General features: G+C 43.1%; 2 protein-coding genes across 8 annotated transcripts; both read right to left on the bottom strand.

Annotated features, from left to right (window-relative positions):
- Positions 1 to 880: 880 nt before the first annotated feature.
- SNRPE (small nuclear ribonucleoprotein polypeptide E) lies at positions 881 to 3,083 on the bottom strand. Its single transcript, XM_067310771.1, has 5 exons — positions 2,956 to 3,083; positions 2,768 to 2,794; positions 2,091 to 2,153; positions 1,777 to 1,855; positions 881 to 1,155 (listed from the first exon to the last, which is right to left on the bottom strand). The coding sequence occupies exons 1-5, from the start codon at positions 3,007 to 3,009 to the stop codon at positions 1,100 to 1,102; spliced, it is 279 nt and encodes a 92-aa protein (XP_067166872.1). The 5' UTR covers positions 3,010 to 3,083; the 3' UTR covers positions 881 to 1,099.
- Positions 3,084 to 3,397: 314 nt separating this feature from the next.
- On the bottom strand, positions 3,398 to 24,430 carry ZC3H11A (zinc finger CCCH-type containing 11A). 7 transcript variants are annotated; one of them, XM_067310764.1, is made up of 18 exons: positions 24,338 to 24,430; positions 17,132 to 18,585; positions 16,513 to 16,715; positions 16,181 to 16,300; positions 15,332 to 15,455; positions 14,661 to 14,864; positions 14,041 to 14,157; positions 12,877 to 12,957; positions 12,320 to 12,430; positions 11,310 to 11,372; positions 10,964 to 11,059; positions 10,685 to 10,750; positions 9,575 to 10,075; positions 8,837 to 8,910; positions 7,767 to 8,085; positions 6,899 to 7,068; positions 6,417 to 6,484; positions 3,398 to 5,635 (listed from the first exon to the last, which is right to left on the bottom strand). In XM_067310764.1, the coding sequence occupies exons 3-18, from the start codon at positions 16,564 to 16,566 to the stop codon at positions 5,377 to 5,379; spliced, it is 2,427 nt and encodes an 808-aa protein (XP_067166865.1). In that variant the 5' UTR covers positions 16,567 to 16,715; positions 17,132 to 18,585; positions 24,338 to 24,430; the 3' UTR covers positions 3,398 to 5,376. The 7 variants fall into 7 exon arrangements, with proteins under 7 accessions (XP_067166865.1, XP_067166869.1, XP_067166864.1 ...); XM_067310768.1 differs by having other exon boundaries at positions 17,132 to 17,184; XM_067310763.1 differs by having other exon boundaries at positions 24,319 to 24,349.
- Positions 24,431 to 25,203: the final 773 nt, after the last annotated feature.

Here is a 25,203-nt window from a genome sequence, read left to right as displayed (position 1 = left end):
TTTTGAAAAACTGAAAGAGCTGATTAAATGACTTCTAGTGCCGCCTGTGTATCAAGTTTATTTTCTCTCCACCCAGGTAATCTCAGTCTAGACAGCTACAATTGCAGCTGAAACTTTTTTTTCTTTTCTTTTTTTTAAACAGAAAAGCAGCAGAGGGGACTGACAATCACAAGTATGCTACGAAACTCATCTTTTATTAACGAGATATGCAACTCAACTCTCTTGTGGAACCCTAAATAAAACAGCCAGATCCTCAATAGGATAATAATAATAATAAAAAAAGATAAAAAAAGCAACCAATACATTTGATATGCCAACTTATTTAACAGAACCATGGTTTAATCTAGACACCCTGGCCAAAGAAGCAAGAATTAAAGATTTTATCCAAACCAACTCCACCTGTCTAATCTGAAGATAAAAGTTATTTTGCAAGCATGAAAAACAGTAAAGTTTGTAAACGTCAGATTATTATACTACAGCCCCAAATCCCTCGCCAACCTGCTAACAAATTTGTAATGACTGGTGCCCAATGAGCACTCCCGTACAGATTCTCAAGAAATTAGGTGTTGCTTTTCTTGTTTGGGAAATGTCTCAGGAAGCTGTCATTGTGGGCATGGAGGCCTGTAATTGCATATTCTTGGGGAAAACCTGTAACAACTTCACTAGAACCATGCAAGCTCAAGGAGCGCATGTGGCTACAGTATCCTTTCTGAACAAGTCCATCTTGTCAACATAATGCAGAATTAACATTCCAGAACGCACAGAGATATTTCTCTTATCAGAAACTGCATAGATCCATGGTGAAAAGAACTTCAAACACATTTCTCCCCCCGCCCTCCACTCATAGAAGGACATAAGACTGAAAACAAGCAGATTTACATTTACAGTTAACGTGAAAAATGTTTATTTGTGAAATACATCTTTTATCGTTTCAAAGTTAAAAAAAATACTCCCACAAAGAAACAAGCCATTTTAAACTCAGCATGCAACCCCAGCTACACATAGCTTCCTATCTACCAGCAGGTCATGTTCCCATGACCTAGCACTTTATCCACTCTGAAGCACAGTAACTATTGTTCTAAGTGAAGAACAGCAAATTCTAGTTAGAAACGCTTTGTAGAAGAGTGATATTGTCCCCTTTTAACATGATCCGACCTGCAACACAGAGAAAGGAAAAGGGGGATTAGAAAGATCCCAGGGTCTGAGGATAACCTCATGTTTTCAAATAACATTTCACAAAGGCAAAGATGCTTGCAAGAAGATGCCCACGTGATAACCGACAAGTTTTTTTTTCAGACTACAGTCACACACAGTCTCTTCCCTGCTGGCCACACCACAGGATTACAAGCCTGGCAGCACATGGCCCACGTTTCACACTACAGCGTATCAGACGCAATCTCCATTCTAGTGCTCTGCGCCCCAGCAGCACCATGCCCCCGCTAAGAGCCTGAGCGCATCACTTGTCACAGACCATTGCTCATCTTCATCAGCAGACGGTAAATACTAAATACCACCACTTAGGTGGCTCCTTGCTTTGACTCAGAGGTGGCACAGCAAGCGTAAGGAAAAATCAGTCTCCAGCACTGATTGATTCTCCTGTGCATCCAACAAAACCACCAGATCAACAAACAGCAGGAACAAAGATCTAGCCAATATCCTTTCATTATACTTCAAGATCAACAGTCTTCACATGTTTTGCGTTCTAAAGTGCTGCCATTTGGAAGGCTCAAATAACCACATTTCAGACCATATATCATTTAGATTATGCAGACATACCCAACTGTTTCCTTGATTTCGTTTTTGAGTGAATCTCCTCTGCGTCGTCCAGCACCAAGTTCATATATTCATCAAAGCCCTAAAGAAAAACAACAAAAGCAGTTAGCAAACTAAGTCCTCTGCTCTTAACTTCAGCAACAGCGATATGAACTATCATTAACTATGCTGACATAGGCTGGGCAATTAAGACTACTCATTGGAGGGATAAGGAGTGCTTTTTTACTCTGCTGTGTTTTTCTTGACAGAAAGAAACAGAATGGGTGAATCTGAAGAAACAAATAAAAGAAACAATAAGGGCACATCCTGATACTCACAATGATGCAGCCTTCTATCCGCATGTTCACTTGCTCATAGAGCCACACCTGGATCCTGGATCTCTGCAAAATGATAGGGGAAAAGAGCAAAATATGAATATAAACATCCCAAACAATTTTGCTCCTCTCTCCTGTGCACTAAGAACTCAACTGGACCCCCACTACTAACAGCCACTGCAGTTCCATAACATTTAAAGGACAAACTCTCAAATTTGGTTTCAGTTGTGTCCTCAGACATCTTTTAAGGTGTTTTTCTCAATGATTTGAAGAAGTCATGGATGCACGCGTATTAGTATATATTTTAAAACAGACACAAAAGAACGCCCCTGCACGTGTGATTCAAAGATCAGGCTCCCATTACGGAGATAATTTGTTAAATGTAGAAAATAAACTCTGAACTCAGAACTAGCTGTTCTGCACCCGAACGACAGGAAGCTCGTCCGCTAACAGGAACCGGCTTTAAAAACCAAGGTGGAAATAAAAAACCCACCAGCCAAACCTGCTGCCGTGCCCGAGGCGCACAGCCGCTTTGTGGCACTCCCCCGACAGAGTGGGCGCGGCGCAGCGCCGCGGAGCGGCCGGCAGTGCGGGACTCGGCAGCAGCTCCAGGCCCTCCCCGGGACCGGGAGCCCCCCACCCCCCGGCCCGGCCCGGCCCGGCCCGTTCGCGGTACTCACGTTTTGCAGGTAGCGGAAGATGAGGTTCTGGAGCGGAGCGTTAAGGGCAGCACCACGGCACGGAGCCCGGCAGCGACACGCCGCCGCCCCGCGGGCCTCGCAGCCCGCCCTGCCGCCCCGGCCCGCTCCTCCCCGCCCTCCCCGCCGCCGCCGCCCCCCGAGGCCCTGCTCCGCCGGCGGAAGGATACGATGGGCTGCACCATCACCTTCTGCACCTTCTGGCCCTGCCCGCGGTACGCCATGGCTGCGCCACCGCCCGGGCCCGCCGCCAGGCACGCGCTCCCGCCGCCGCCGCCACCCGCCGGAAGCCGCTAGGCACGCCGGGAGAGCGCGCAGCACTGTGGGACTGCGCGAGGACTTGGCGCGCTGCCCGGCCGCTCTAGAACGCGCGGGAGGACCGCGTCTCTACTGCTCCGTGCAGGGGAAAAGGGGCAGCCAGAAGGCCGGGGGGGCTCGGGGAACCCTGGCCCCCTCCCCAGGCTAGGGGGCAAGGGTGACAGTTGACAACTCCAGTGGCCTTGCCAGGCTGCTGCCAAGCCCCTCTCCCCTCGCAGGGCACAGGGAGACCCTCCCTTCCCCCCCCCCCCAAGGCTTGCCCCGGGGCACGCAGACAGACCACGGGCCACCAGCTTTCCTACGCCAGGTTTATTTAAAAACACCTGTGACTGCCATCACGTAGAACAGTTCAACTAATGGTGAACGTGAAGGAGCTGGACTACATTTAATACAATACCTTAAATAGAATACAAATATAAAATGAAAGAATAAAATATTTACAGAAAAAATGGCATACACAAAATCCTGTCTCCATGGACAGAGCCTCTCGCCGCAGAGGCAGTGAAGGCTGACAACAGAAGAGAATATTCTGCTTAAACAACAGCAGGGAGAGAAAAAGCAAAGGGGAAGTCTTCCACACCACAGTCTCTCACGTGTGCTTCTCTCCTTCTCAAAGTCGCTTCTGTCTGTGCACAAGCAGCCGGAGCTGGCAGAAGTTGCATCATGAAAAAGTCCTTCAGCAGGATAAAGGGTCAGCGCTGTCCTGCCCCCCTTGTAGGAAGTTGCCAACTTGGTCACCCTTCTGGAACCAGAACAGCAGTTTCTTCAGAAGGGGCTTTTCTAATTTTGGTTCAAACTTTTCTTCTAGGAACTAAGACATCACAGTGGATTATCAAAGCACACAAGTGTTTTCTTCCAAAGAGAAAAATATTTACAATAAACTAAACAACTCATTTTCCTCTGCCAGCAGCAAATGCCTGAGGGCCCCTACAGCTTCACAAATCATAACAGGAAGAGACTAAAGTTCTTCAGAAATTTAAGAAAATAATTAAAAAATATATCTGCTAGGGAAAATGATCACTGGTGGCAGGGTACACAATACACCCCAGTCTCAGCTATTTTCTGCAGGGTCACAATTTCAGACTGCACATACAGATGGCCAGTAACCTCCAGTCCTGACTCCAATGCGTACTTCTACATGGAGCTCAAGCCTCAGTGGTGGGGTGGGGGTATAGGGGAGATGAGAGGAAAGGATCCTCAGGACATGCCTAAAAAGGAGAGCACAGTCAGTCCTGCAGCAGTACCAAGTCCCAAGATTGCTTGCCTGGGCACCAGCCTCCTGTGGGTTCAATGCCAACAAATGACCACACGATCAGACAGATGCCACATGGCCAACAGGAGTTCAAATAAAGCTGACGGTCAGGGTTTTAATGTTAGTCCTAGCAGCTGTCACTTCCCAGCAGAAGAGCCAGCAGCTCAGGGGAGTGATTCTTGGAACCAAGAGGCACTTAAACCAATTCTTTATTTACTGATTTACTGCAGACTACAAGAAGAATCCTGACTTCTCACCCCAGAATCCTATTCACATCAGCAAAAAGCACCAAAACCCCCAAGCTTTGATACAGTACAATAAAAAGGGAGGGGGGTATTCTAGCTGTACTGTATAGCTGCTGCTTTTCACACCGATACTGTATTATCCCTGATAATTGAAGAGAAGTAAGGCTGGATGGACTGACTCCAACCACCACCCTTGGCAGCATGTTTGGTCCAAAATGCCAGAAGTAATTATTCTGCTCCTTCCCACCCCTTCATTTTCATTAATTTGCCCTAAAAGAGTAAAGTCAAAATGATAGCATACATAAATAAAAATCAAGAGTTGACATAGTAACTCCAGGCTTTAGTATCAACTGTCCAAGAAATAAGAATGCAAAAACCTTGAAATACACCCAACACTGTTTTGCCAAGGGGGGGAGGGGGGCAGGGCAGGGAAAGAAGCTTTAAGTTTAAGCCTTCAGAGCATCACTGACTCAGTAGATCAATTCACAACCACCACAGCTTGTAGATGGGCATCTTCCTGGTCCAAAATAACGAAGTGCTTTTTCCTCTTAATATTGAAACGTAGCCACCAATAGTAACAGAATGGATGCGCAGGACTTGAACTCTGACCAGCAGGGAAATTTAGGACAACTGAGTGCAGATATTGCCAATTTCTACCAGTTCAGCTGTGCTTTAAGACTCATTGCAAAGCCTCAGCTAGAAAAAGGATCATGTCAGGGTATCCAACAAAATATACAGTTTTAATTTTTTTTTTTGAGAACAGAAGAATATGCAGTTCAGCTGTCAATCATTTCAGAAAGTTCAAGTAGGAGGTCATCCTCATCTTTCCCCGGGTCCAGATCAATTTCTGCTTCCAGTTTGCCTCCTGAGATTTCCCAAATAAGCTTCTCAAAGTCATCTTCTACAGATAAAGGTGCTTTCCCAGCCCCTGTGGAGCTTAACCGGCGTGTCTTTACCACTGCTTGTGAAGAAGTTGAGCTCGAGACCTCTGACTGTGCCACAGAATCTGCCTGGCTTACAATATGCAGTTCAGCACTTGGGAGAACAAGAAAGAGAACAATCAGTACGTGACATTCCTTAACTGGAGATGCATTTTCTGCCAACTAGCTCTTAAAAATGCAGTTAATCCCTCCTACACTTTACACAGGGATTATTTAGATTCCCATACGCTAATATTAGCAGATACATTTTCAGTTTGGGGATTTATCTGTGAAAACAGAGCAGCTGGAGATCTGGCAAACACAGTTCAATATTTGTAGCCAGAGACACTTTGCCACATTTACTAATTTGACTGTTAAGAGGTCAAGGACTCAACCTCTGCAAGTATCTGTTTACCATATTAGTCATTCTTCCTATGACATGCTCTGCAGACTTTGCTCCCAAATACAGGAAGTTGATCCTCATCTACCACCTCTCTCTGCTCTTCCAACAGTCTTGCCAAGGTATATGTTTGGTTCTAGAGAATGCCATCGCAACAAAAGGCATAGGAGAATACTTGTCATTTACGGTTTCACAAGAAACTAGAAGAAAGAGGTCTTCCTCCAACCCGACCCATCTCCAACTTCACCCCATCTTCATTCAAGTCTTCAGATAACCCAAGAAGTCACTGTCAACTTGCAGCCTTTTAAGAGAATTATCTACATAAGAATTCCTGCTCGCTGCTGGAAAATTCACTCATACAATTTGTCCTAGCAGAGTCCTTTTTTTGATTTTGGCATTAATCATCTCAAAACTCTAATTTTTCCACATGTGAAGGAACATATTTTTCAAGTGAAAGCCACAGTGACCAAGAAAAAGAACAAGTTTTGGTTGTCACCTGTCTTTGGGTTTTTCTCTTTCAGGTACAGTGACCAGGCTATCCTCTGGCAGGGCTGGAACAACAGCCTGCAAAGAAGCAAGACAGTATTTATGACACACAAGTAAACGATTTCTTAGTAGATGCTTCTTCCACACTGCTTCTCCTCTGGCATTGCTGAGTCTTAACCAAAATCCAGTACCAGGGCTTTCATGAGGAAAGTTAATATTAATTTCAAGCTTACAAACAACCTCATATTTTTTAAGAACGCAGCATTAATGGAAAATGACACATAGAAATCATAGAAGAATATTATGAAAACAGTCATTCATCTAATAAAAAGTAGAAAGGCACAACAATCATCCTGTAGACCATTACTGGACTTAAGAGGGAACAAAAGACTTATAGAACACCTCTGTTTTCCATCATTTGTCCAAGAGGAGGGTGAAACTGAAGTATAAATTTTACTAGGGACCAGCAACCATCTCAGCCAGTGTCCTTACCACAGTTGCTTTTTTAGTTGGAGGCTCCTTCATGTCACCACCAGTGCTGCTCAATGGTTTCACAGCTGCCACAGCAGAGGGATGACTCTCAGCTGCCTTACGTTTCAGCGCCTGCTTCGTAGGGGAGGTGGCTTTCCCATCCGATGGCTTCACATTCACCTTCAATTTGGCTAGAACAAAAGGAAAAAAGAGAACTGATACAGTCTTGCTCCGTCACAAGATATATCCAGATTCTTTTAGCATTCCCATAATCCTTCCTCAGATCATTAAAATATATTTGGTCAGCAGAATTGCACTGCCATTTTCCAGACTCTCAGCAACATTTTACATATAGAGAACTCTGTTTACTAACAACCCATATAAAGGGGCAAAGAAACTTAACAGCAACACTAAGTAATAGACCAGGACAAGGAAAACCCAAACACAGAGCAATCTTAAGTGAAAGCAATACTTTTCTAAAGCACTGTATGGAGTCTAAGAAAATTCACAAATAGGAACAATTTCTGTATTTAAAAGTCTTGATTTCTCTAGAAAAAGGAAAAGTAGTGACTACAGTAAGACATAAGAGATTGTGTGATTGCCATATAAGCTCCCTCTCTCTTGCACTCATGACCCACAGAATTATTAAGCTATTTTACAGTGTGTCTCAGTCTGATCTGCATTATCATTTTCTAGTCTCCCATTGCTGATCTAAGGCCAGGCTGGCAGGAATGGAATTGAACTAAAAAATGAAATCCATGTTTCATTTCGTAGCACTTTAAGTGGTAATATGTACCCAGCCACAATTACAGCACAAAACCTGTCATTTTCTGCCTTTCTTTCGAGAGACGGCCCAAAATAATTCTGTTATCTTCTAGTCCACACTTACTTTTAGCTTTCCGTTCCAGAGATTGAGCTGCCTGTTTCCCTGGTGGTACAGCAGCATCCTTTCCTGGGCTATCAACCCCATCTTCCTGAGATTTCACCAATAACCTCTTTGCAAACTGACAATTTGGCCCTGACACTACAGTGGATTCAGGACTCCCAGATGCTGGGGTTTTGATTGCTTTTTCCACAGTAGATGGCACAGCAGCTGCTTCCTTCTGAAGCTTCTCCTCTTGGTGTTGTTTCAGTTGCCGCTTCTCCCTGATTATCTCTTCAAGGCTCTTCACCTGAACTTTAGAATTAGTTGCACTCTGATCAGAGGGCTAGGAAAAAAAAAAAAAAAGAAAAAAAGAGGAGGAGCAATTAGACAAAAATCTATGGAGATTTCATTAAGAAAATCTGATTGGCAGTCCCTCTGCAAAAGGCTCCATGCTGAACAGAGTACATTAGTATAATTCAGATCATTGACGTTTTTTCCATAAAACTTAGCCTATGACAAGACCCATTTTTGCTATGGAACTGTTTCAAATGTCTGCAACTCCCAGCATGGCAAGCTTCTTCAATACAGCAAAAGACTGGCTGTAATCTATTCCACTCTTGTTAAGCGACAGTCATGCAAACTCCTAATACAGCACTCACTGACAAACTGATTACCTCTAACACAAAGCTTTATCTTTTTCTATTAAAATGATGATCTAAGGACTTTAAAAAACCCTTTGAGTCTGACAGACTAAGTCACTGAGAACAAAAACATTTGCTCCCCATTAACCTAGCAGATTAAATCTTGTGCTAATAGGGTTTCTTATTCAAACCTTAATTCAAACCTAACCAAACATTAATTCAAAGTCTGAGGATAACAATGTTGTCCAGAAATGCTATTGGAAGCGACAGGATTTAGACTTCATTGAAGCACTTACCAAACGGGGAAAGGTAGGAACACACTCAAGCTAGGGACGCATAGCAAGTTACAGACCAACAGGACAGGACAAAACTTACCAGGAGTTGTATGAATACATACATATATATTACACACATATATACACATACATAGATATGTATTCACAAAAGACCAACCTCTGAAGGTGCAGGGACAGCTTTGGGAGAAGGCTTGCTCACTTCCACTATCTTCTTCTCTTCTCTTCCAGGTGCTTTAAAACAAACAAAAATCATTTTCAAAAGCAGAAATAAAGAAAGCTGGTTACTTTTCTTTCCCTGATGTGTTAATTTTCTCATGTCTAATAATGAGATTGAGGGAAAGGCTACAGCAGCACACATTCAACGAAGGCAGCAATTGAACTTCCTTTCCCTCGATCGCACAGCCTCTTTTTACAAAGCTTACAAGATCTTAATGATGAGATCTTTAATGCTCTGTCATTTTTGACAGAAACTGGCCCTCAAATCAAGAAGTTTATATACTCTTCACAAACACAGATATATCACTAACTAGGCTAAACAACACAGATATACCCAAGAGGAAAGTAAACTTGGATTCAACACGGGGAAGGTCCCATACCACAAAGAGATAGCAGAAAACCAGAAAAGAGAAATTAGGCTACAGAGCCTCTCAGTGAATGAATTTTCCAGTGGAAAATATAGTAAACCATCATGTAATTAATGGCTACTCTGAATGCGTGTGAAGGAAGCAAATAGGGCTGCACATTCTGGCGCTTGTTTGCCTTTCCACTTTGTAGCGTTTAACTCTTTTAACCTCTAACGTACATGCAAGAAAAAAGCAAACTGAATCCTGAATAAACTGAATTTGCTTGACAGGGGAAGCACCTCATCAGGGCAAGTGCTGAAGCATTTTATTACCTATTAGCTTTGTGATCCGTAACAATCTCCTCCCTGCCGGGGCAGGTTCAGGTTGGGCTGGTGGAGCTGGAACGTTTTCTCCACTCTGCTGCATCCGCAGAGCTTTCTCCTGCTTGATTTCTTCCAAGGTTTTAATACGCACCTCTCCTCCTGGCTTGGCTTTACCTGTCGGCTCTTCTAGCTGCACTTTGCTAGGCACAGACGGAGCTAGTACGCTGTGCTTCTTGGGATCACCCTCAACCTTTGCCTTGATAGGTAACTCTTCTGCTTTTTGTTTCTCTTCTTCCAATCGCTTGTGTTTTTTTTCAGCTAGGGCCTCTGAGAAAGTTTTGATGCGAACTGCAGGGGAAGGTCTTGCCCCTGGGCTGGGATCTTCTGTTCTACAAGGCCCGTCAGTCTGTGGTTTAGCTTGAGGTTCTCCTCGTCTCTGATTAGCTTTCTCAAGACGGATTTCCTCCAGAGTTTTTACATGGATCTCTCCTGTTGGCTTGGCAGCTTTCTCTGTCGTCGTCGTCATCATCATCATGGGAGAGAGAGAGAGAGAGAGAGAGAGAGAGAAACACCCACACTTAAGAGAGTTCAACAACACTGAGTCTCCAAAATTTGTCACAGTACTAAGGCAAGTTAATCATCTTGAGTGATTCCAGCAAACACATCTCACAGCAGTACCATACTCTGCATAAGGGCTTAAAGGAAAAGCAGAATGTTAAGACCCTTGTTGCATTTTGAAGACCAATGCTATCCAGAGTCATCTGCCACAAAAAAACAAACAAAAAAACCAAACCCACTAGTCTATTCCAGTTTGTTACTGTTGCCAAACTGTGTCTCTCCCTTAGCATCTCTAATTCTTGCACTTGGCAGTGATTCTGTTCCACTTGGGCCTAAGTATACTTCAGCTGCTCATGGTTCAGAGCAGGAGCATGAAACCTTGACGAGGCCCAAGTGGAAAAGAAACACTCATCAAGAACCAGACCTCTGACAGTAGCCAGCAGAAGAGCTTTAATGTTCAAGTAAGAGGCATCAGGTGTTTTTTAAAACTAACTTTTAAGTCTGTGTGGAAGTAGTATAGGTTCATGGAAAGGGAAGGCAAATTTAACATCCAGTTATTACCTGTCTCTGTACTGGTCTGTTCAGAAGGCAATCCAAGCCTCTCCTTCAGAGACCTGGGGACTTGAACTGCAAGAGAGAACAGACAAAATTAGGCAGGCTGCATAAATCTCAGCTTTGTGCTTACATTTCAAAAGCAGACAGGAGATCACTTCACTGGGATTCAAAGTGACCTCAAGGCTTCAACCAACATGCAAAGAGAACCGGAAGAGGTAAGGACAAACAGAAAGCCTAAACTGAAGATCTGTGTATCAAAATCAGGTATCTGTTTAATAGCTGTACCTCTCTTTGGTGCTTTGTCAGCATTTTCCAGACTCTCTATCTTCTTCCCCAGCCTTTCAGCAAGGTTGCGCTTCAGTGGAAGGCCACTTTCCTCAGCTTCAGACAGAGAGAAAACAGGAAATACTTTAAGAACATTTCTCCGAAGGAAGATTTTAGAACAGTCAGCAAGAAACTTTAATTTTTCCAGATATATTTTCTTGTATTTGTCTTCCACTTGCTAATGCAATTTGCCATTTCTACAATCAAATCACATCTCTGCCAGAATGTATTTTCTTCTCTCTCACCTCAGAAATACCCTTGAATCTAGGTGAAAGCATCCGAACAGCAGCTCACAAAAAGTTCTTACCTATGGAGGTTTTCCGTTTTCCCAGTCTCTCTGCAAGACTCAGTCGAATTACAGGCTCCTCCCCTAAAACAGCAAAGCATAGTCTCTTTAGTTCACAAAAACTAGTGGCTAGTAAAAGCGTTACCTGCTAGCCTCCATGTATACACCTATTATGAACCCCCCTCCCCCAAGTATTACAAGAATGCTATGTCTCAAAAGATTACACTATTTTGAGAGTCAAAACATACAAACTAATATTTTAACTGTAAAAAGCACTTAGAAAAAAATACTAATAGTCTGAGTCCTTGTTTCAACTTCCTGCTAAGATGGCGACTAATGAACCTGAGTTTGCATGAAAGCTATACTTTGGGCAGGACAGAAGGTTACACACAGTGTCATAAGCAAGCAAAATACTAGGTACAAACTTTCAGAAACCTATTCCTTCCTAAGGTGAATGGCTACAAGTAAAAGTAGTTCTACACATTGTTGCCTTTAAAAGGAATTCACACAGATCTGAAAACTTCATTACACAAACTCTTATCATACTACTGTCCACAAATGCCACTGCTGTCCTCTTTAATGCTTCAAAAATTAGCTTCTTGTATAACACTATCTTCTATAGCTCTTTCCACTCATTACTCACCTGCTTTTCAGCTATCCCCTATTTGCATACTGACATTTGTTTTGCCTTTACCCTCTCTTTCTCTGCTGCATTTAATCCAAATACTAATTCTGACACATGCTGTCAACACTTTAGCTCACATACAAGTCCCACTGGACTTCAGGAACACAAAAGTCAGGGTAAGCACATGTTCAAGGGTCTGTAGGATGGTGATCATATGTGATTAGCTATGGCTTAATGTCAGGTTGATAAAAAACACTTCTTGATCTCCTATTGCAACAGGACAAACTATTATTCCTGTGATCTTTTTAACAGAAAAAGGCAGCACCAGCAGACTAACATGACTGAATCATACTTAACCTTTAGCTTTAGGAACCACTGAAATGGAAACAATAGTATTTCTTATTACCTTGCTTTGTAGATAGTGTCACGGTTCTGACTACTGTCCGTACATTTTCCTTTTCTGGCACAGGAATAGTCTGAGATTGGAGCGGATGAACAGAAACTCCTGAAGGACCTTCTGATTAGAGCAAGCAAAAGATAAGAATGTTTAGTGGGGGAGGAAAGAAAAACACCAAAGAACTATCATAAAGACCAAAAGATATTAAATATTCATTACTGCCTAACACAGAATGACCAGTGCATGGAAATAAGATAGGTTGAGCAATCTGCCTCTGATCTGCAGTTGAAATTCCAGGTTCAAGAAAATAGGTTTTATGTCAGCGGAGCTTGAGGCCCCCAGCTAAAGGAACATGGAAGTCTGCCCCCCAAGCAGCTCCCAGTCAAAATCAGCTGTGGATCTCTACCTATTTGCACAAAAGAAATTTTCTTTCTTTTGCAAATAATTGTATTCACCAATTCATAGCCAGCTATTCAGATATTATCAGAAGGGGAAAAAAAAAAAGAAGATGACAAACATGAACAAAAAGCAGAAGTGTTAGTAAGAAAGGGAGGATATTAACTCACCACCTTGTTTTTTTGATCTTTCCTTCAGTTTCTTCAGTTTAATTTCTTCAAGTGTTTTTATCCCGAAATTCAACTTCTCATCTGAAAACACAAAACAGTTAATGGAACTGAGGCTTAAAGGCACATGTTGAGAAGCACAGATCCTCAGGCTTTTTAGTACTCAGCAATTTTCCAGAGTACCTAGAATAAACCCTGTACCCCATCCCCCAAGAGTAAGAGAGCCACAGAATCGAAGATGTTTCAGTAAGTGATTGGCCCCTTTCTTCTCCCCTCTTCCCATCCTTTAGAGTAAAACCTATAGTTTTAAGTATTATTTTCATCCATCTACAAGATATTAGTTTCCTCTATCATTACATATGAATTTCCACAATGATTGAAAAGACATTTGCAGGCATTAAAACTCCACTCTTTGGCCCCATTTTGTTCTACAAAGGTGAACAAAGAGTTTACCTTTCCGAGCCAAGGGACACATAAGGTATCAGGTAGGAATGAGATCATGGAAATAACTGAGTGCCTTCACCACCCCCATGTACTATTGTATTTTTATAATGTATTGCTTTTGAGTTAATTGTCAAATTCTCCTTCAGCTGCCATAAGATGCTACATACACAAACACAAGATTTTTTTCCCCTACAAGAAAGGTTTCCTTGCTGTTTTCTCAAAGAAAAATAGCTCCAATAGCATGCCTACATAATATTCCATTTGTCTTAGAAAAACAGACTTGGAAGGCGAGTGGGATAAAGGGGTAAGCCAGGAAGTAAATCTGAGTTCTATCAGTGCACATAAGGCAAACTGGTTTGAGAGCCTGTAGCAAAAGACCCAGGCCTCTGGCTATTCTTATGCTCTTGAATGTTATTCCTACAATCTTAAGACTTCAGTTTCCTGAGCGCAGATTACCTTTAGTACAATTAGTTTTGGTATCTTGAAATCACAATGGCATTTCTGTTTGAAAGTCTCCTGACACTGCTCAACTTCCAGCCTGACAAGAGCTAATATGCTTTTTTCAGACTGCTGAGAAGCTACCACTAGCTCCATGACCTCCATGCAAGATTAACCAATTCTTCCAAGGCTTTTGTCAGACAGTACAGCCCACAGGAAATACTGCTCATCATATTTAAAAAAAGGCCCATCCCTGGATTTATCCTACTACAGGTGTTAGAATACCTTGTTTTGTATTAGCATTGGATTTCCTAGTGGAAATTATCCGCAATCCATTAGGGGTTTCTGTAGCTGGTTGCTGGACAGGTGTTTTAGTTTCCTCTCCTTCTTCAGAAAGCTGATCTAAAGGGAAAAAATAAACCTATCCAGTTAAGTAGTAGGGATTAGACAAGAATATCAGCTAGTCTACATTTATGTAGCTCATACATTGACATTTCAGTCCATGGTTCATATTCTGTTCATATTTTTAGATTTTTCTAAAAAAAGAAGAAAAAAAAAAACAGCCACAGTGTCTTGATGAACTCAAAAATATCAAGGACTTCTGGCACTCGCCTGTAGTTTCAACCACTAAATAATCTGTTATTGTAGACTGGACAAGATTCTTCAGACAAATCAGGGAGGGGGTTTCCCTCTTCTGAAGGGCAGCATCACACAACAGACCAGCTGAAACAAGAGCATTTCTGAGCTTTCCTCCCATATTATGGGTTCTGGACACAGACTGACAACCATGGACCACCAGTGGTCTTACCAGACTGGCTGCCTAAAAAATAGTCAGTTTTCAGATACTACATGATTTACAGATTCGTTTATGGCACAAATGCCTTAAAGAACTCAAGTATGCTCACCATCATCATCTTCATCATCATCTGCAGCATTGATTACAACTGGAGGATGTGTAGGACTTGGGACGTTTTCAGAGTTCTCCACTTTCATTACCCCCCTCAGCTGCGGAGAGGGATTTGACTGGACAGAAAGCTTATTCTGTTGCAGAGATATCTGAGCCGCTTTCATGTCTTCTTCTCCAGACTCAGGTGGAGCTGGCAGCGTAGCTAGAGGAAGAGTAGAATCATCTGTAATTTGGCCATTTAAAACTTTGACCCAATGTTGCACTCACTGCATAAAAATGGCAGGTGAGGGAAGACATTTACCTATCTGGCAACTGAATTTACACTCTCCTATTCCCCGGTCTGTCACTGGTTATACTATGAACAATGGCTTCACTTCACACACAAAACTCACCTTCTTACCAGCCAGTAAAAGACTACGTGAGAGGAAAGCAACCTGAAAGGCAATGATCACTCACGGCACAGAGAAGCTGAGCATGAGAGGAGGAAAAAAATAAAAATAAATAAATCCCAGGAGTACACTCAGTTTAGATGAGAGGCTACCACTGCGGACTTTTTCCTGCACTTATAAACAAACAGCTGCTTAATGTCTTCTACAGTACTGTACCCAATTATAAGCAATATTGAAAGTTAAATACTTAAACAGGAAAGAGACCTAAAAAAACCCTCACTTTTGCTTGGCGGTAAGAAGAGTCCATCAACGTAACGTCCCTTGGTGTGATGAAAAGCACAGTTGGATTTCTGACAGCCAACTGGCTGATTCTCCCAATAGCAAGGAATCTCACTGCGTTTTTTCTGAAGACAGAAAGAAATAAAACCTCAGAGTAACACTCATCTGCAAAAAGCTGCATAGTTCCAAATTATGTCAGAGAGGACTATCATAATGCAACATTGAGGCATCATATCAAAGGTCAGTTCATCACTAAAATAAAGTATTTCAGGGCATATATATAAATGTTGCATAAACTGTAACGATTACATATATTTCTTATCATTCAATTTGAGAAGACAGGCACACTCACACATCAACTCAAGGTGCGTTAAACTAGTACACTTTGCCAAACACTAGGATTATTAAGGGGGAAGAAAAAAATGTCTTAAGTAATGCAGGTTAAATTTACCTGAGCTTATATTTTAGAGCTTCAGCTCTTCCCCATCTTTTTCCCCACCTTCTAGTACCCCAAGAGAAACAAAGTGGCCAGAACAACATTATCTGAAGGAATCCAGGACAGAAGGGGCCTGACAGACCAATATCTAGCCTAGCTCTCAGAGGCAGCTTTAAGTAGTTTGATCAAAGTGGCTACTCTTGCATCTGTTGAGAAAACAATCTTAGCATCTAATACAAAATTTTCACCCTGATATATCTAAAACATTAATCCCTCCCCCAATTTCCTCCCATCCCACTTGTGGTGGTGCAGGCCAGTTTCACTTTAAAGCAAATACATCTATCCTATACTTACAGCAACAAAAAATGCTTTTACTGATTTATTTTGAAAATACATCTTTAGGCAAACACTCACATCAATTTCCATGTGTCTGAATCTGCAGATATTCCTGAAACACCGACCCTCCTGCCAGAGTGTGCAGACTGTTTCATTCCCCAGAGCAGCTTCACAGTGGCGGAAGGGACAGCTGTCTCCCTGTAACCAAAAGGAAATGAACAATAAAGAAAACAAAATAGCACAGCCTGAAAAAATGTTCATGCTATTAGGACAGGTTTTTAGAACTCAAAGTAGAATCTAGATTAAATTACCAGAGATCAGTACGTCTCCCTCTAGACTCCCCCCTGCCCAAACTAAAAATTATTAAAAAAAATTTAAAATAATAAAAAAAACCCAACACCCAGTCATACCTTGTTACACGTGGAATAGAAATAGAAATAGCAATCATCTCCCTGGTTAGACATGCTGAACAAATTCCTAGAAGCAGCTCAGGTTATCAGCGTTGTCTCTCCACAGGGACTTTCTCCACTCTTGACAAGAGCTGGCTTCACTCTTTCTTGGGCTGAAAGTCTTCTACAGGCTTGATCAGTGAAATCTTCTTTTAAAAGTAACCCTGAAGAAAACATCAACAAGTGATTAAAAATCCAATTAATAAAGTAATAAGCATTTTTCCAGCTTTCTTAAGCTAATTCTTCTGCTGGTTGAATTAGTCTCAGGAGGGGTGCAATGTCTTGAAATTAGTTGGTTACAAAATTATCCTAGTACTAAAACAAATTTCTGTAAAATTGCATGAATTTGTCATAAAGTGTTCTCTTCTACATCCTTAGCAATATTCATATGCCTCAGAGCACAGAAAAAACTGCTGCATGTAGCTCTAATCACAATACTAGAGCTACTTCTTAAAAAAGCGATCCTACAGTTGAGTTATCAGTCAGTGATTAACCATGGGTACTAAATGATTTCTACAAAATGCAATTTGACATATAAAACATTATTTTCCAATCGCCATGGTTCTTCAAGTTCACATACCTGGACAATCTCAGCAAAGGCACTGATCTTCAAAGACTTCCAGTTAACTTCTCCTGTAGGCCGAACCAACACTGAATCCGTGAATTAATAATAAAGGGGTAGAAAGAATTTTCCTCCTCACATTGCCAAGGGAACCTCTCATCCACAATTCAAACATAGGATGTGCTTTTAAACATCTTACAACTAATGGAGGAAGCAAGTCCATTTGAATACTCTGTCAGACTGGAGACAGCCAGGGTTAGTTAGCTCTTCAAAAAAAAAAAAAAACCCAGTTCATTTAAAGATGAACTTGTGATTCAAAGTGGCTGCAAAAATGAAGATCCATCTTCCACAGCCGGACAATTTATATATACATATTTTTTTTTTAATTTAAAATTCAGTAAGTTCCAATTTCTGGTCTTCAAGATTTCTTCACCTATTAAGAAAACACAAAAACCTTCCCCCATCTTTATTACCTGTATAGCAAAAACATACTTGTGTGTATAAATACACAAATATGTATATACATATACACATCTGTGTTTATACACACGCCAACAGTGAGTGATAATAAAATCAGCAAGAGTGATAACAAAAATTAGACATTTTGGCTATTGGCCACGTAGGGTGCAAAAAAAGTGTCTCATTTTGAGGGAACTGGCAAAAACGAAAGTGCTACATTATATTCTGATGAATATGCCTTCAAGGCTGAGACTTTATAACATGAGTGATTTTGGGGCCAGCACACAAATATGCATACTTATGTACATGCATACAGTATAAACATATCTATACACACAAGCGTGCACAGTATATGTTGTATGATATCCATATAGTCAAGAACAATACTTTTAGCCCTGATCAGACACGTAGAGTTGCAATCAATTAAGAGCAGGAAGACAGCAGATCAAGGATACAGCAAGCTTGGAGAGGCAGGGAAATGCTCACTTTGGAAGTGGCATGGCTGCATGATACCACAAATTTTGAATTATTTGGATTTTTGAATATACATATAATTTTACATGAGAGCAAATACTACACGTTTGCCATCACATGCTGTTCCCTAATCCATATATCCACCATTATTCATTGCTGCAAGATCATGAAAGGTTTGAAAAGATGGTTTAGGTCCAATTCTTAACAGCCAATGATTTATTTGATGCTGCAAAAGCTGAAACTGATTCCATTTAGCCACAAGCCGTTTTTTTGATGTGAAGTCAGACATTTTGTTTCTTGATTTTTAATACTAAATGCTATAAAACCTGCAACCAGACCAGATAAAAATCAAATTAAAATGATTCTGATCCCTGTCACTAAAATGCTACACATTTCTCTGCTAAATATTTCTGACACTTTTGGACAAAACTGAATGAAATAGTTCTTACAAATTAATAATAAAAGGTTGGAACCTTTTACTCACACAAACACTAGTGAATTTTCCAGGATTTTTTTTTTGGCAGGGAATTTTCCCAAATCTAAAATAAAGAGAGGAAAAGTTGGGTTCTTGCATTAGTTATTGGTTTTGACTGCTTGACAAAGGGAATAAAAACAGAAATAAAGTGCAAGGTTTCTTCCCTTCTTTAGTACTGGTATGACTATTTGCTTCTGACCTTTAGCGCCTTCAAAACCAAACTTTGTGTCATACAAATTCCTGTGCATCTTCTAAAAATTACTGGCACTCTTTTGCATGGAAGTTTGACAAGAAACATTTTGCCAAATGTGTTACCAATATCACTGTTAATTAAATGCAATTTCAAGCATGATTTCTTCAGTTTGCACAAACCAACACTTAAACAGATGGTAATTAAGGACCATTGCTTTGCAGAGCAGAGGTATTCAAATACAAATCAGAAGGAATTCATGGTCTAGAAGGCGGCATTTCTTTTCCTTAGGAAGAGTGAGAGCCACCTGTAAAATGCAGGGTTACTATATCCATCACGATGAGGGGAAAAAAAATAAAAAAGTGCCTACAGATTTAGCTCTTTTGAATGCCCAAGCAGCTCAGCTGCTTAAATTTAACACATTTTGCTTGTTGCCTTCCAAATTCCTGAATACACTTTGAACGCTGTTCAGAATTTGAATCTGAATAGATCTTGTTTAAGGAATGTGAAGAAAGCAAAACTAAAACTAAAACAAAACAAAAACTCGCTGCTAAAAATTCCAGAAAAGTCCTTTTTTTTTTTTTTAAAGAAAAAGATTAACTCAAAAACTTCTTTTTTTCTTTTTAACTGAGGTCAGTTAACTTGGCAATCTGAGTGCTAAGCAGAAATTAACTTAACTAACCCTTGAAAACCCAAATAAAAATGAGTAACTCTGGTGCACTCAGCAAGTCTCCCAGAAGCTGGTAAGAATTTTAAGGCCTTTTCTTTTTTTTTTTCCTCCTTCCAGAATTGTAGTAAAGTTTTTCTATTAAGATTGAGCTGCATGTAACATTTTGAATTTATTTTAAGTTTCCAGCTTGGTGACCAGCATTTGTCCTGTATTGAATTTACAGGAGAGCAAAAGGGGAACAACTTTTTTTTTTTTTTTTTTTTTTTGCACTCCAACAAATGCACGAAGGAAGGATTATTCAGTACTTATAGCACTGTGCTTATTAACTAGGCATTTACCTACAAGTATTTTTTGGTCATAAAGCACAAACTACTTTGCTTTGACAGTCTCTGTTCCTGGTCTAATTTTGTGTGCCTTTAATTCATTATAAAACAGTAAACGTGCTTACCACCCCTGTCTATAAGGGCACTACAGGTTGACAGTCAGAAGACAAGGAAGAGCACCAAGAACTGCACGTTCTAATCCCACTTTTCAATCTGCCAGTGTTACCTCAGCTGCAAAATAGAGCCACTGCTGATTCACCCACTTGTTACAGCACTCCAGAGCTGAAAGTGCAACGTGCCCTAGGTGTTAAAAAATTATATAAGAAATAGTGCATATGGTGCCTACATATACCACACATGTTCAGCACTTCAGATGGTCTGAAGCACAGAACAATCTCTTGCTAATACCTCCTCCCCACTACAAGTGATTTCATCCTCTGTATCAAAGTCTAAAGCTAAGAGTAGAACAGTTGCAATTAATACACTTTAGATTTGTTTTAATGAATTCTAGCTGTTCAATACTATCTAAACCTAGACTGGGCGCATGTTCAGAAACTGGGGAGGGTGGGGAGGGACAGGGGACAACACACCACTTATGACCCACTCAGAGCAAAGACTGCAAGGCTGCCAGCCAAAAACAGCAGCTTGAGTGAACACAGGCCACCGTCTCTGCCTCCTTCACCAGCAAGTCAGGCCTCACCTTTATTGCGACCTACCAGAATTCTACTGTTGCCATAGCCAAGGGGCACAACAGCCTCTTGCTGGCTGGAGCAACTCTGTTTGAAGATGAGCCACTTTAAGGTATCTGAATTAAGACAATCTCCTTTAAGATTAGCAGCAAATCAGTCTGTTCCTGAAAGGTTGACTGGCCTAACACTTCTGTAACTTTCAAAGAGCAACCTTCTACCGAAGCAGACATCTGATCAGACACTCATTCAATACAGATTTCTCTAGAGCTTACCACTTCAAAACCCAGAAAAAGAAATCCTTCAAAACTACCTTTAAAGCAGGGATCTAATAAGGTGGCCAAGGTGAAGTGTTCAGATCTGAGTGCACAACTCAGCAGCAAATTGGTTTCAAGACTAAGACAAATCATCCCCCAGCCCAAGAGCTACAGAAGCACCTTTGATTTGAGTCTTTCCACACGCCCTGCAAAGTCAGGAGGAGGAGGCGAACCGAGGACAGCAGCGCTTGAGCAAGACCTGCACTGCATGCACGCAGTTCCAGAGTGGTCTCCATAAACAAATGGCTTAAGAATGTCACACACATGTGATATCAGGGACCTCTGGAATGAGTTGAGAATAGCCCCACCCACCCTCCCAGGAGGAGGCTGCACACAGTAGTTGTGCTCCACCTTCTGCTGCTCTAAAGTTGCTTTAACACATAAAAGGTAGATGTCCACTGAGTGGCTATTTCCTGCTCCAAGAGATCCTGTGGAAGATTGTTTGCATCCTGGAATTCCTCAAGAATTTGATGGGCCTTAGCAGAATGAGCAAAGTGACAGCAAGTCTCTTAAGCAATTGCTAAGATGTTTTCAGTGCTCCTGTGTTCTCAGAGGAAGTCCTAAATCACTAAACCTAAAATATATGTAAAACATGGCACTGACAAAAGTGTCAGGTGTTGTCGCAGTGTTGTCAAAAGCTACAAAGTCAGGGGTGAGGGAATTAGGGAAAAGCCACATACCAATTTGGTAACTCGGTTCTTGTAGGACACTTGCTGCTGTAGAATTTTTAGCAAAGCCAGTTAGAGCAAGCTGCTCGTTTTCTAAAAAGGGACTTCTGCTGCAGCAGTCAGAGGAAGGCAGCTTATCAAAAGACATCCAATAGGCCATCACTGTCAGGTAGTCTGTGGTGGGTTCACAGGTCCACATATCAATTGCTAAACGCATTTTTCTGCATTCTGCTTTCTCCAAAACTTTTCCACAAAAGTGGTTGTGGAAGGTATGTTCTAGACGGCAACTGATCACTTAGTGCCACAGTCTGTATGAACTTCTGAAAAGCTGGTGTTGAAAAAAAAAAAAAAAGCATCTTCAATAATCAATTTTGTAATACCTCCATTTATCTGTCATGTAACTGCATTCTCTGATCTGAGTTTCTTCACAGCAATATGTAGTTGAAAGTCACCTCAAGAATTCATGTGAAATGGTAGAAGAATCCACAAGTGCTTCCTGACCTTCACCGTTACCAACTGCGCTATTAGATTTAGATCCTGGCCAGTGTATAGGGTGCGTGACCTGCAAGTGTCACTGAAGCATGGAAGTGCCAAAGCGAGTCCCTGGCTTGCCTTGACTGACGCAATTTTTACATACATCACAGACATCAAAGAACCTTTCAGGTATACTGAGCGTCAACAGAGAAGAAGATCCAGGCAGCAGATGTCTTTATCCTGATTTCTGGCATCAAAATGCTTTTGTCAGTACTGCTTTCACGAAGAAAACTCCTTCTATTTTCTCCAGATGCTCCAGGAACTACTGTTGCTGCAGCTGCAATGGCTGCTGTAATTGCACTGGTCTGACCCACATCTTTGGTAAATCTTTTTGATAGCTCTGATTTACCTGGGTGTAGTTACAGTCCATTCCTGCTTCTCTGAGTTGAAAAAACAGCCCACTGGCTTTTCCACATCATCACTGCAGAAGAGTTGGGAACATGCATCAGACTCCCACTGCTATAACTGCTATCCGGGGAGACGGCTGACGCAGACATGCTAAAGGCATATTTATCCTCTCTTACAGTGCTTCCAGCTGTGACACTTATTTTGTTAGCCATGGTCTGATGTGCAAAAGGCTTGACTTGGAGGTATCACTGAAGAATCGGTGTCCTCAGGTGAGTACCCGGCTTGTCATGGTTTTTTTTTTTTGTTTTTCTTTCCCCCTCTCTCTCTTCTCCTTAAACGTATGCTGGAGATGGCATACCAGGTAAACCAAGGATCAATATGGAAGAAGTCCCACAAAATGGAAATCTTTGCTCTTCCTCTAGGCAACAGTACATGCTTTAACATACTGCACTCAAAGAAGCTCTCTCCATCTTGCTCAGCAGCAACAGGCACAACTTCTGCAGCTGCAGCACATGCAGTTGTAGCAGTACTTGCAGGTCCAAATCCTTAACAAATGCTTAGATAGTACCACTTACTTTTTTAATGTAGTGGCTTTCCCTTAGTCCATAACCCCTTCTTTCCTACATTAATAGGAGACTCTCCTTTACCTTTCTCTCCATCCACTATCAACTTTTCCTCCTTGCTGTCAGAACAGGTATTGGAAATAAATTCCAAACCGAGGGTGCTGATGAAGCTGCTGCAGCTGCTCTCAGGGGAGACTGGCATACTGAAAGCACATGCACTCATTCTTTTTCTATGTCTGAAATCAATGCCAGGCCCTGGCAGCAACTTACTATGGGAGTAATGACAATTCATCTTCCTCACTGAAATGTTTTATTAAATCTCAAAAAGAGTCAATTTCCTCTGGAAGCAGTCATTTGGAAGGGTGCCATTTTAGATGAGAAGGGACAGCAAGAGGAAGTTTATTCTAGGCTAACTTTCTTCCTGAAATACTGGGCCATCCAGCAAAAAATAATTGCCCATTTCTTTAGCCTGATCAGTTTAATGGGTGTCCAGTTCAACTTCAGGCCATGGTGGTGGTGCCACAGTGGTGGTTCCAATTTTGCTTCAAAATCACCTATCCCCAGGATAGCTCTTTCTTTTTTCTTTTTTTACAGGCAAATAACAGAACTTTGTATTTTGAAAGCAGGGCCCAGAGCTCAATTTCTGAGCGCAGCAGGAACCCCAAAACATCCAGTTTTGGGAACAATCTGTAAACGCCACAAACTGATCGTTACAGCAGCAAAAATCACTTCTGCACTTGCATTATAAACTTCAGTATAAGAAAACAGAAAGATCCAGGATCAAATTCTTAAGAAACAAAAACAAACATCACCCATTAAAAAAAATAAAAAATAAAGGAGAAATTATGACAACTGGGTGCATCCAGAGTTAGTCAGATCCTGAAGGCAGTTCCTTTGGGGAATGGAGGAGCAATTTGTCAGATGACTAGTTTACAGCACACCCCTTACATGCATTGCTACAAAAGGAAGGCACAAGCTTTTAACTTGGAATAACCTATCCTCCTAAGGCGCTTGTATTGGGATCTGAATTTCGCTCAAATAAATATGTTTGGAGCCACCCCCAGGTCTCCCCCCAGGAGACCGCAGGGAAGAGCAGGAGAGGACAGCCCTCAGCCAGGGCCTGGAGGAAGGGCCAAGGCCCGAGGGAAGGGCAAGGGAGGAGGGGAGAGGGCCCTGCGGCGAAGGGGAGAGGGCCCGTGGGGCCTAGCCTCGGGCCGCCGGGAGCGGCTCCCCTCCCGAAGGCCCCGGGGGAGCACCTCGGCCCCGCTCCCTCCCCGGCGGGGCCCGGGCTGCCTCGCAGAAGCGGGGGGGAGCGGCCGCCTGCCCCGCGGCGGCTGAGGACAGCCCGCCGGCAGGGGACGGGGCCGCGGCCTGGGCCGCCGGGCGCGGGGGCTGCGGCCTGCTCCCCCTAAGGAGAGCGGAGGGGCCCCGGGGCCTGGCGGGGGGAGACCCCAGGCCCTTCCCCCGCCCCCGGCGGTCTATGAACGGCTCTAGTTACCGGCGAGCAGGCACTTTACCGAACCCCTGGGGAACTGCCGCTGCCGCCGTCGCCTTGTCCCCTCGCTCCGCTGGGGCCACCGCTCAGGCCGTCGCCTTCACCACTGCCAGCCTCAAAGATGGCGCCTAACATACGGGCACCTCCGCGCGCCCGCTGCTAAGATGGCAGCCGACGCGGGCTTCACCCGCGCCCGCTTCCGCCCGCTTGACGCGGTGAGGGCGGGGCTCCGCGCCCCTCCTGCCAGGCACAGAGCAGCGCGCGGGCGGCGCCGCCCAACAGAGCGATAACCGCGGCGCGGGCGGCTCCTTCTTCCTCCTCCTCCTCCTGCTGCCAAGGGGCGCCCTGAGTTTCTCTAACCCTGAACAAAACCATTCTCTGAGGGGAAAACTGCAGGGGAGCCCCCCCCCCCCTTCCCGCCTGCCAAGCCCTCAGCCTCTGCTGCGGACACTGGGCCTGCGGGCGCCTCGCTCCTGCCCTCATGGTGGTGTTGGGGAGCCCCCTGTGCTGGGTTTAAACCTCCACCTGGGGCCAACACAACCGGGCCCGGCTTTTCCCAAGCTCTTTCCAGCTTTTTCCAAGCTGGAAGTCACTTGTTTCTCATCAGGGTTTTCCAGGGCTGTGGGCATGAGCCTTGGCCTGGCCTCACACCATGCCGGGGGGGGGGGGGGGGAGGCTGCCAAATGGAGCCTTTTTTCTCCTTGCACCAAACCCGCCGCTCTGGGTGACGCGGCGAAACAGCCAGAGCTTTCACCGCCCCTCCGGATGGGCTGGCGCCGGCTCCTAGGGCGGCAGCAGGCTCGGCGGGGCTCGCCGCTTCCCGGCCCCGAGCTTGCCTCGCTCGGCCTCGCTGCTGCGGCTCGGCCCTGGGGCAGGGCTGCGACCGGA

The sequence above is a fragment of the Apteryx mantelli genome, chromosome 25, assembly GCF_036417845.1.
Source record: "Apteryx mantelli isolate bAptMan1 chromosome 25, bAptMan1.hap1, whole genome shotgun sequence".
Lineage (NCBI taxonomy): Eukaryota > Metazoa > Chordata > Aves > Apterygiformes > Apterygidae > Apteryx > Apteryx mantelli.
Note: the sequence above shows the minus strand (reverse complement) of the source record. Positions and strands in the feature narration are given on the sequence as shown.

Coding starts and splice junctions, on each gene's coding strand:
- ZC3H11A (XM_067310764.1), bottom strand. CDS start 16,566: ATGTCTAACCAGGGAGATGATTGCTATTTCTATTTCTATTCCACGTGT. Junction 12,431..12,876: donor AAGATCAAAAAAACAAGGTG/GTGAGTTAATAT, acceptor TGCTCTAATCAG/AAGGTCCTTCAGGAGTTTCT. Junction 7,069..7,766: donor TCTGGAACGGAAAGCTAAAA/GTAAGTGTGGAC, acceptor CTTTTGTTCTAG/CCAAATTGAAGGTGAATGTG.
- SNRPE (XM_067310771.1), bottom strand. CDS start 3,009: ATGGCGTACCGCGGGCAGGGCCAGAAGGTGCAGAAGGTGATGGTGCAG. Junction 2,795..2,955: donor AGGTGATGGTGCAGCCCATC/GTATCCTTCCGC, acceptor GCTCCGCTCCAG/AACCTCATCTTCCGCTACCT. Junction 2,154..2,767: donor TCTTCCGCTACCTGCAAAAC/GTGAGTACCGCG, acceptor ATCATTTTGCAG/AGATCCAGGATCCAGGTGTG.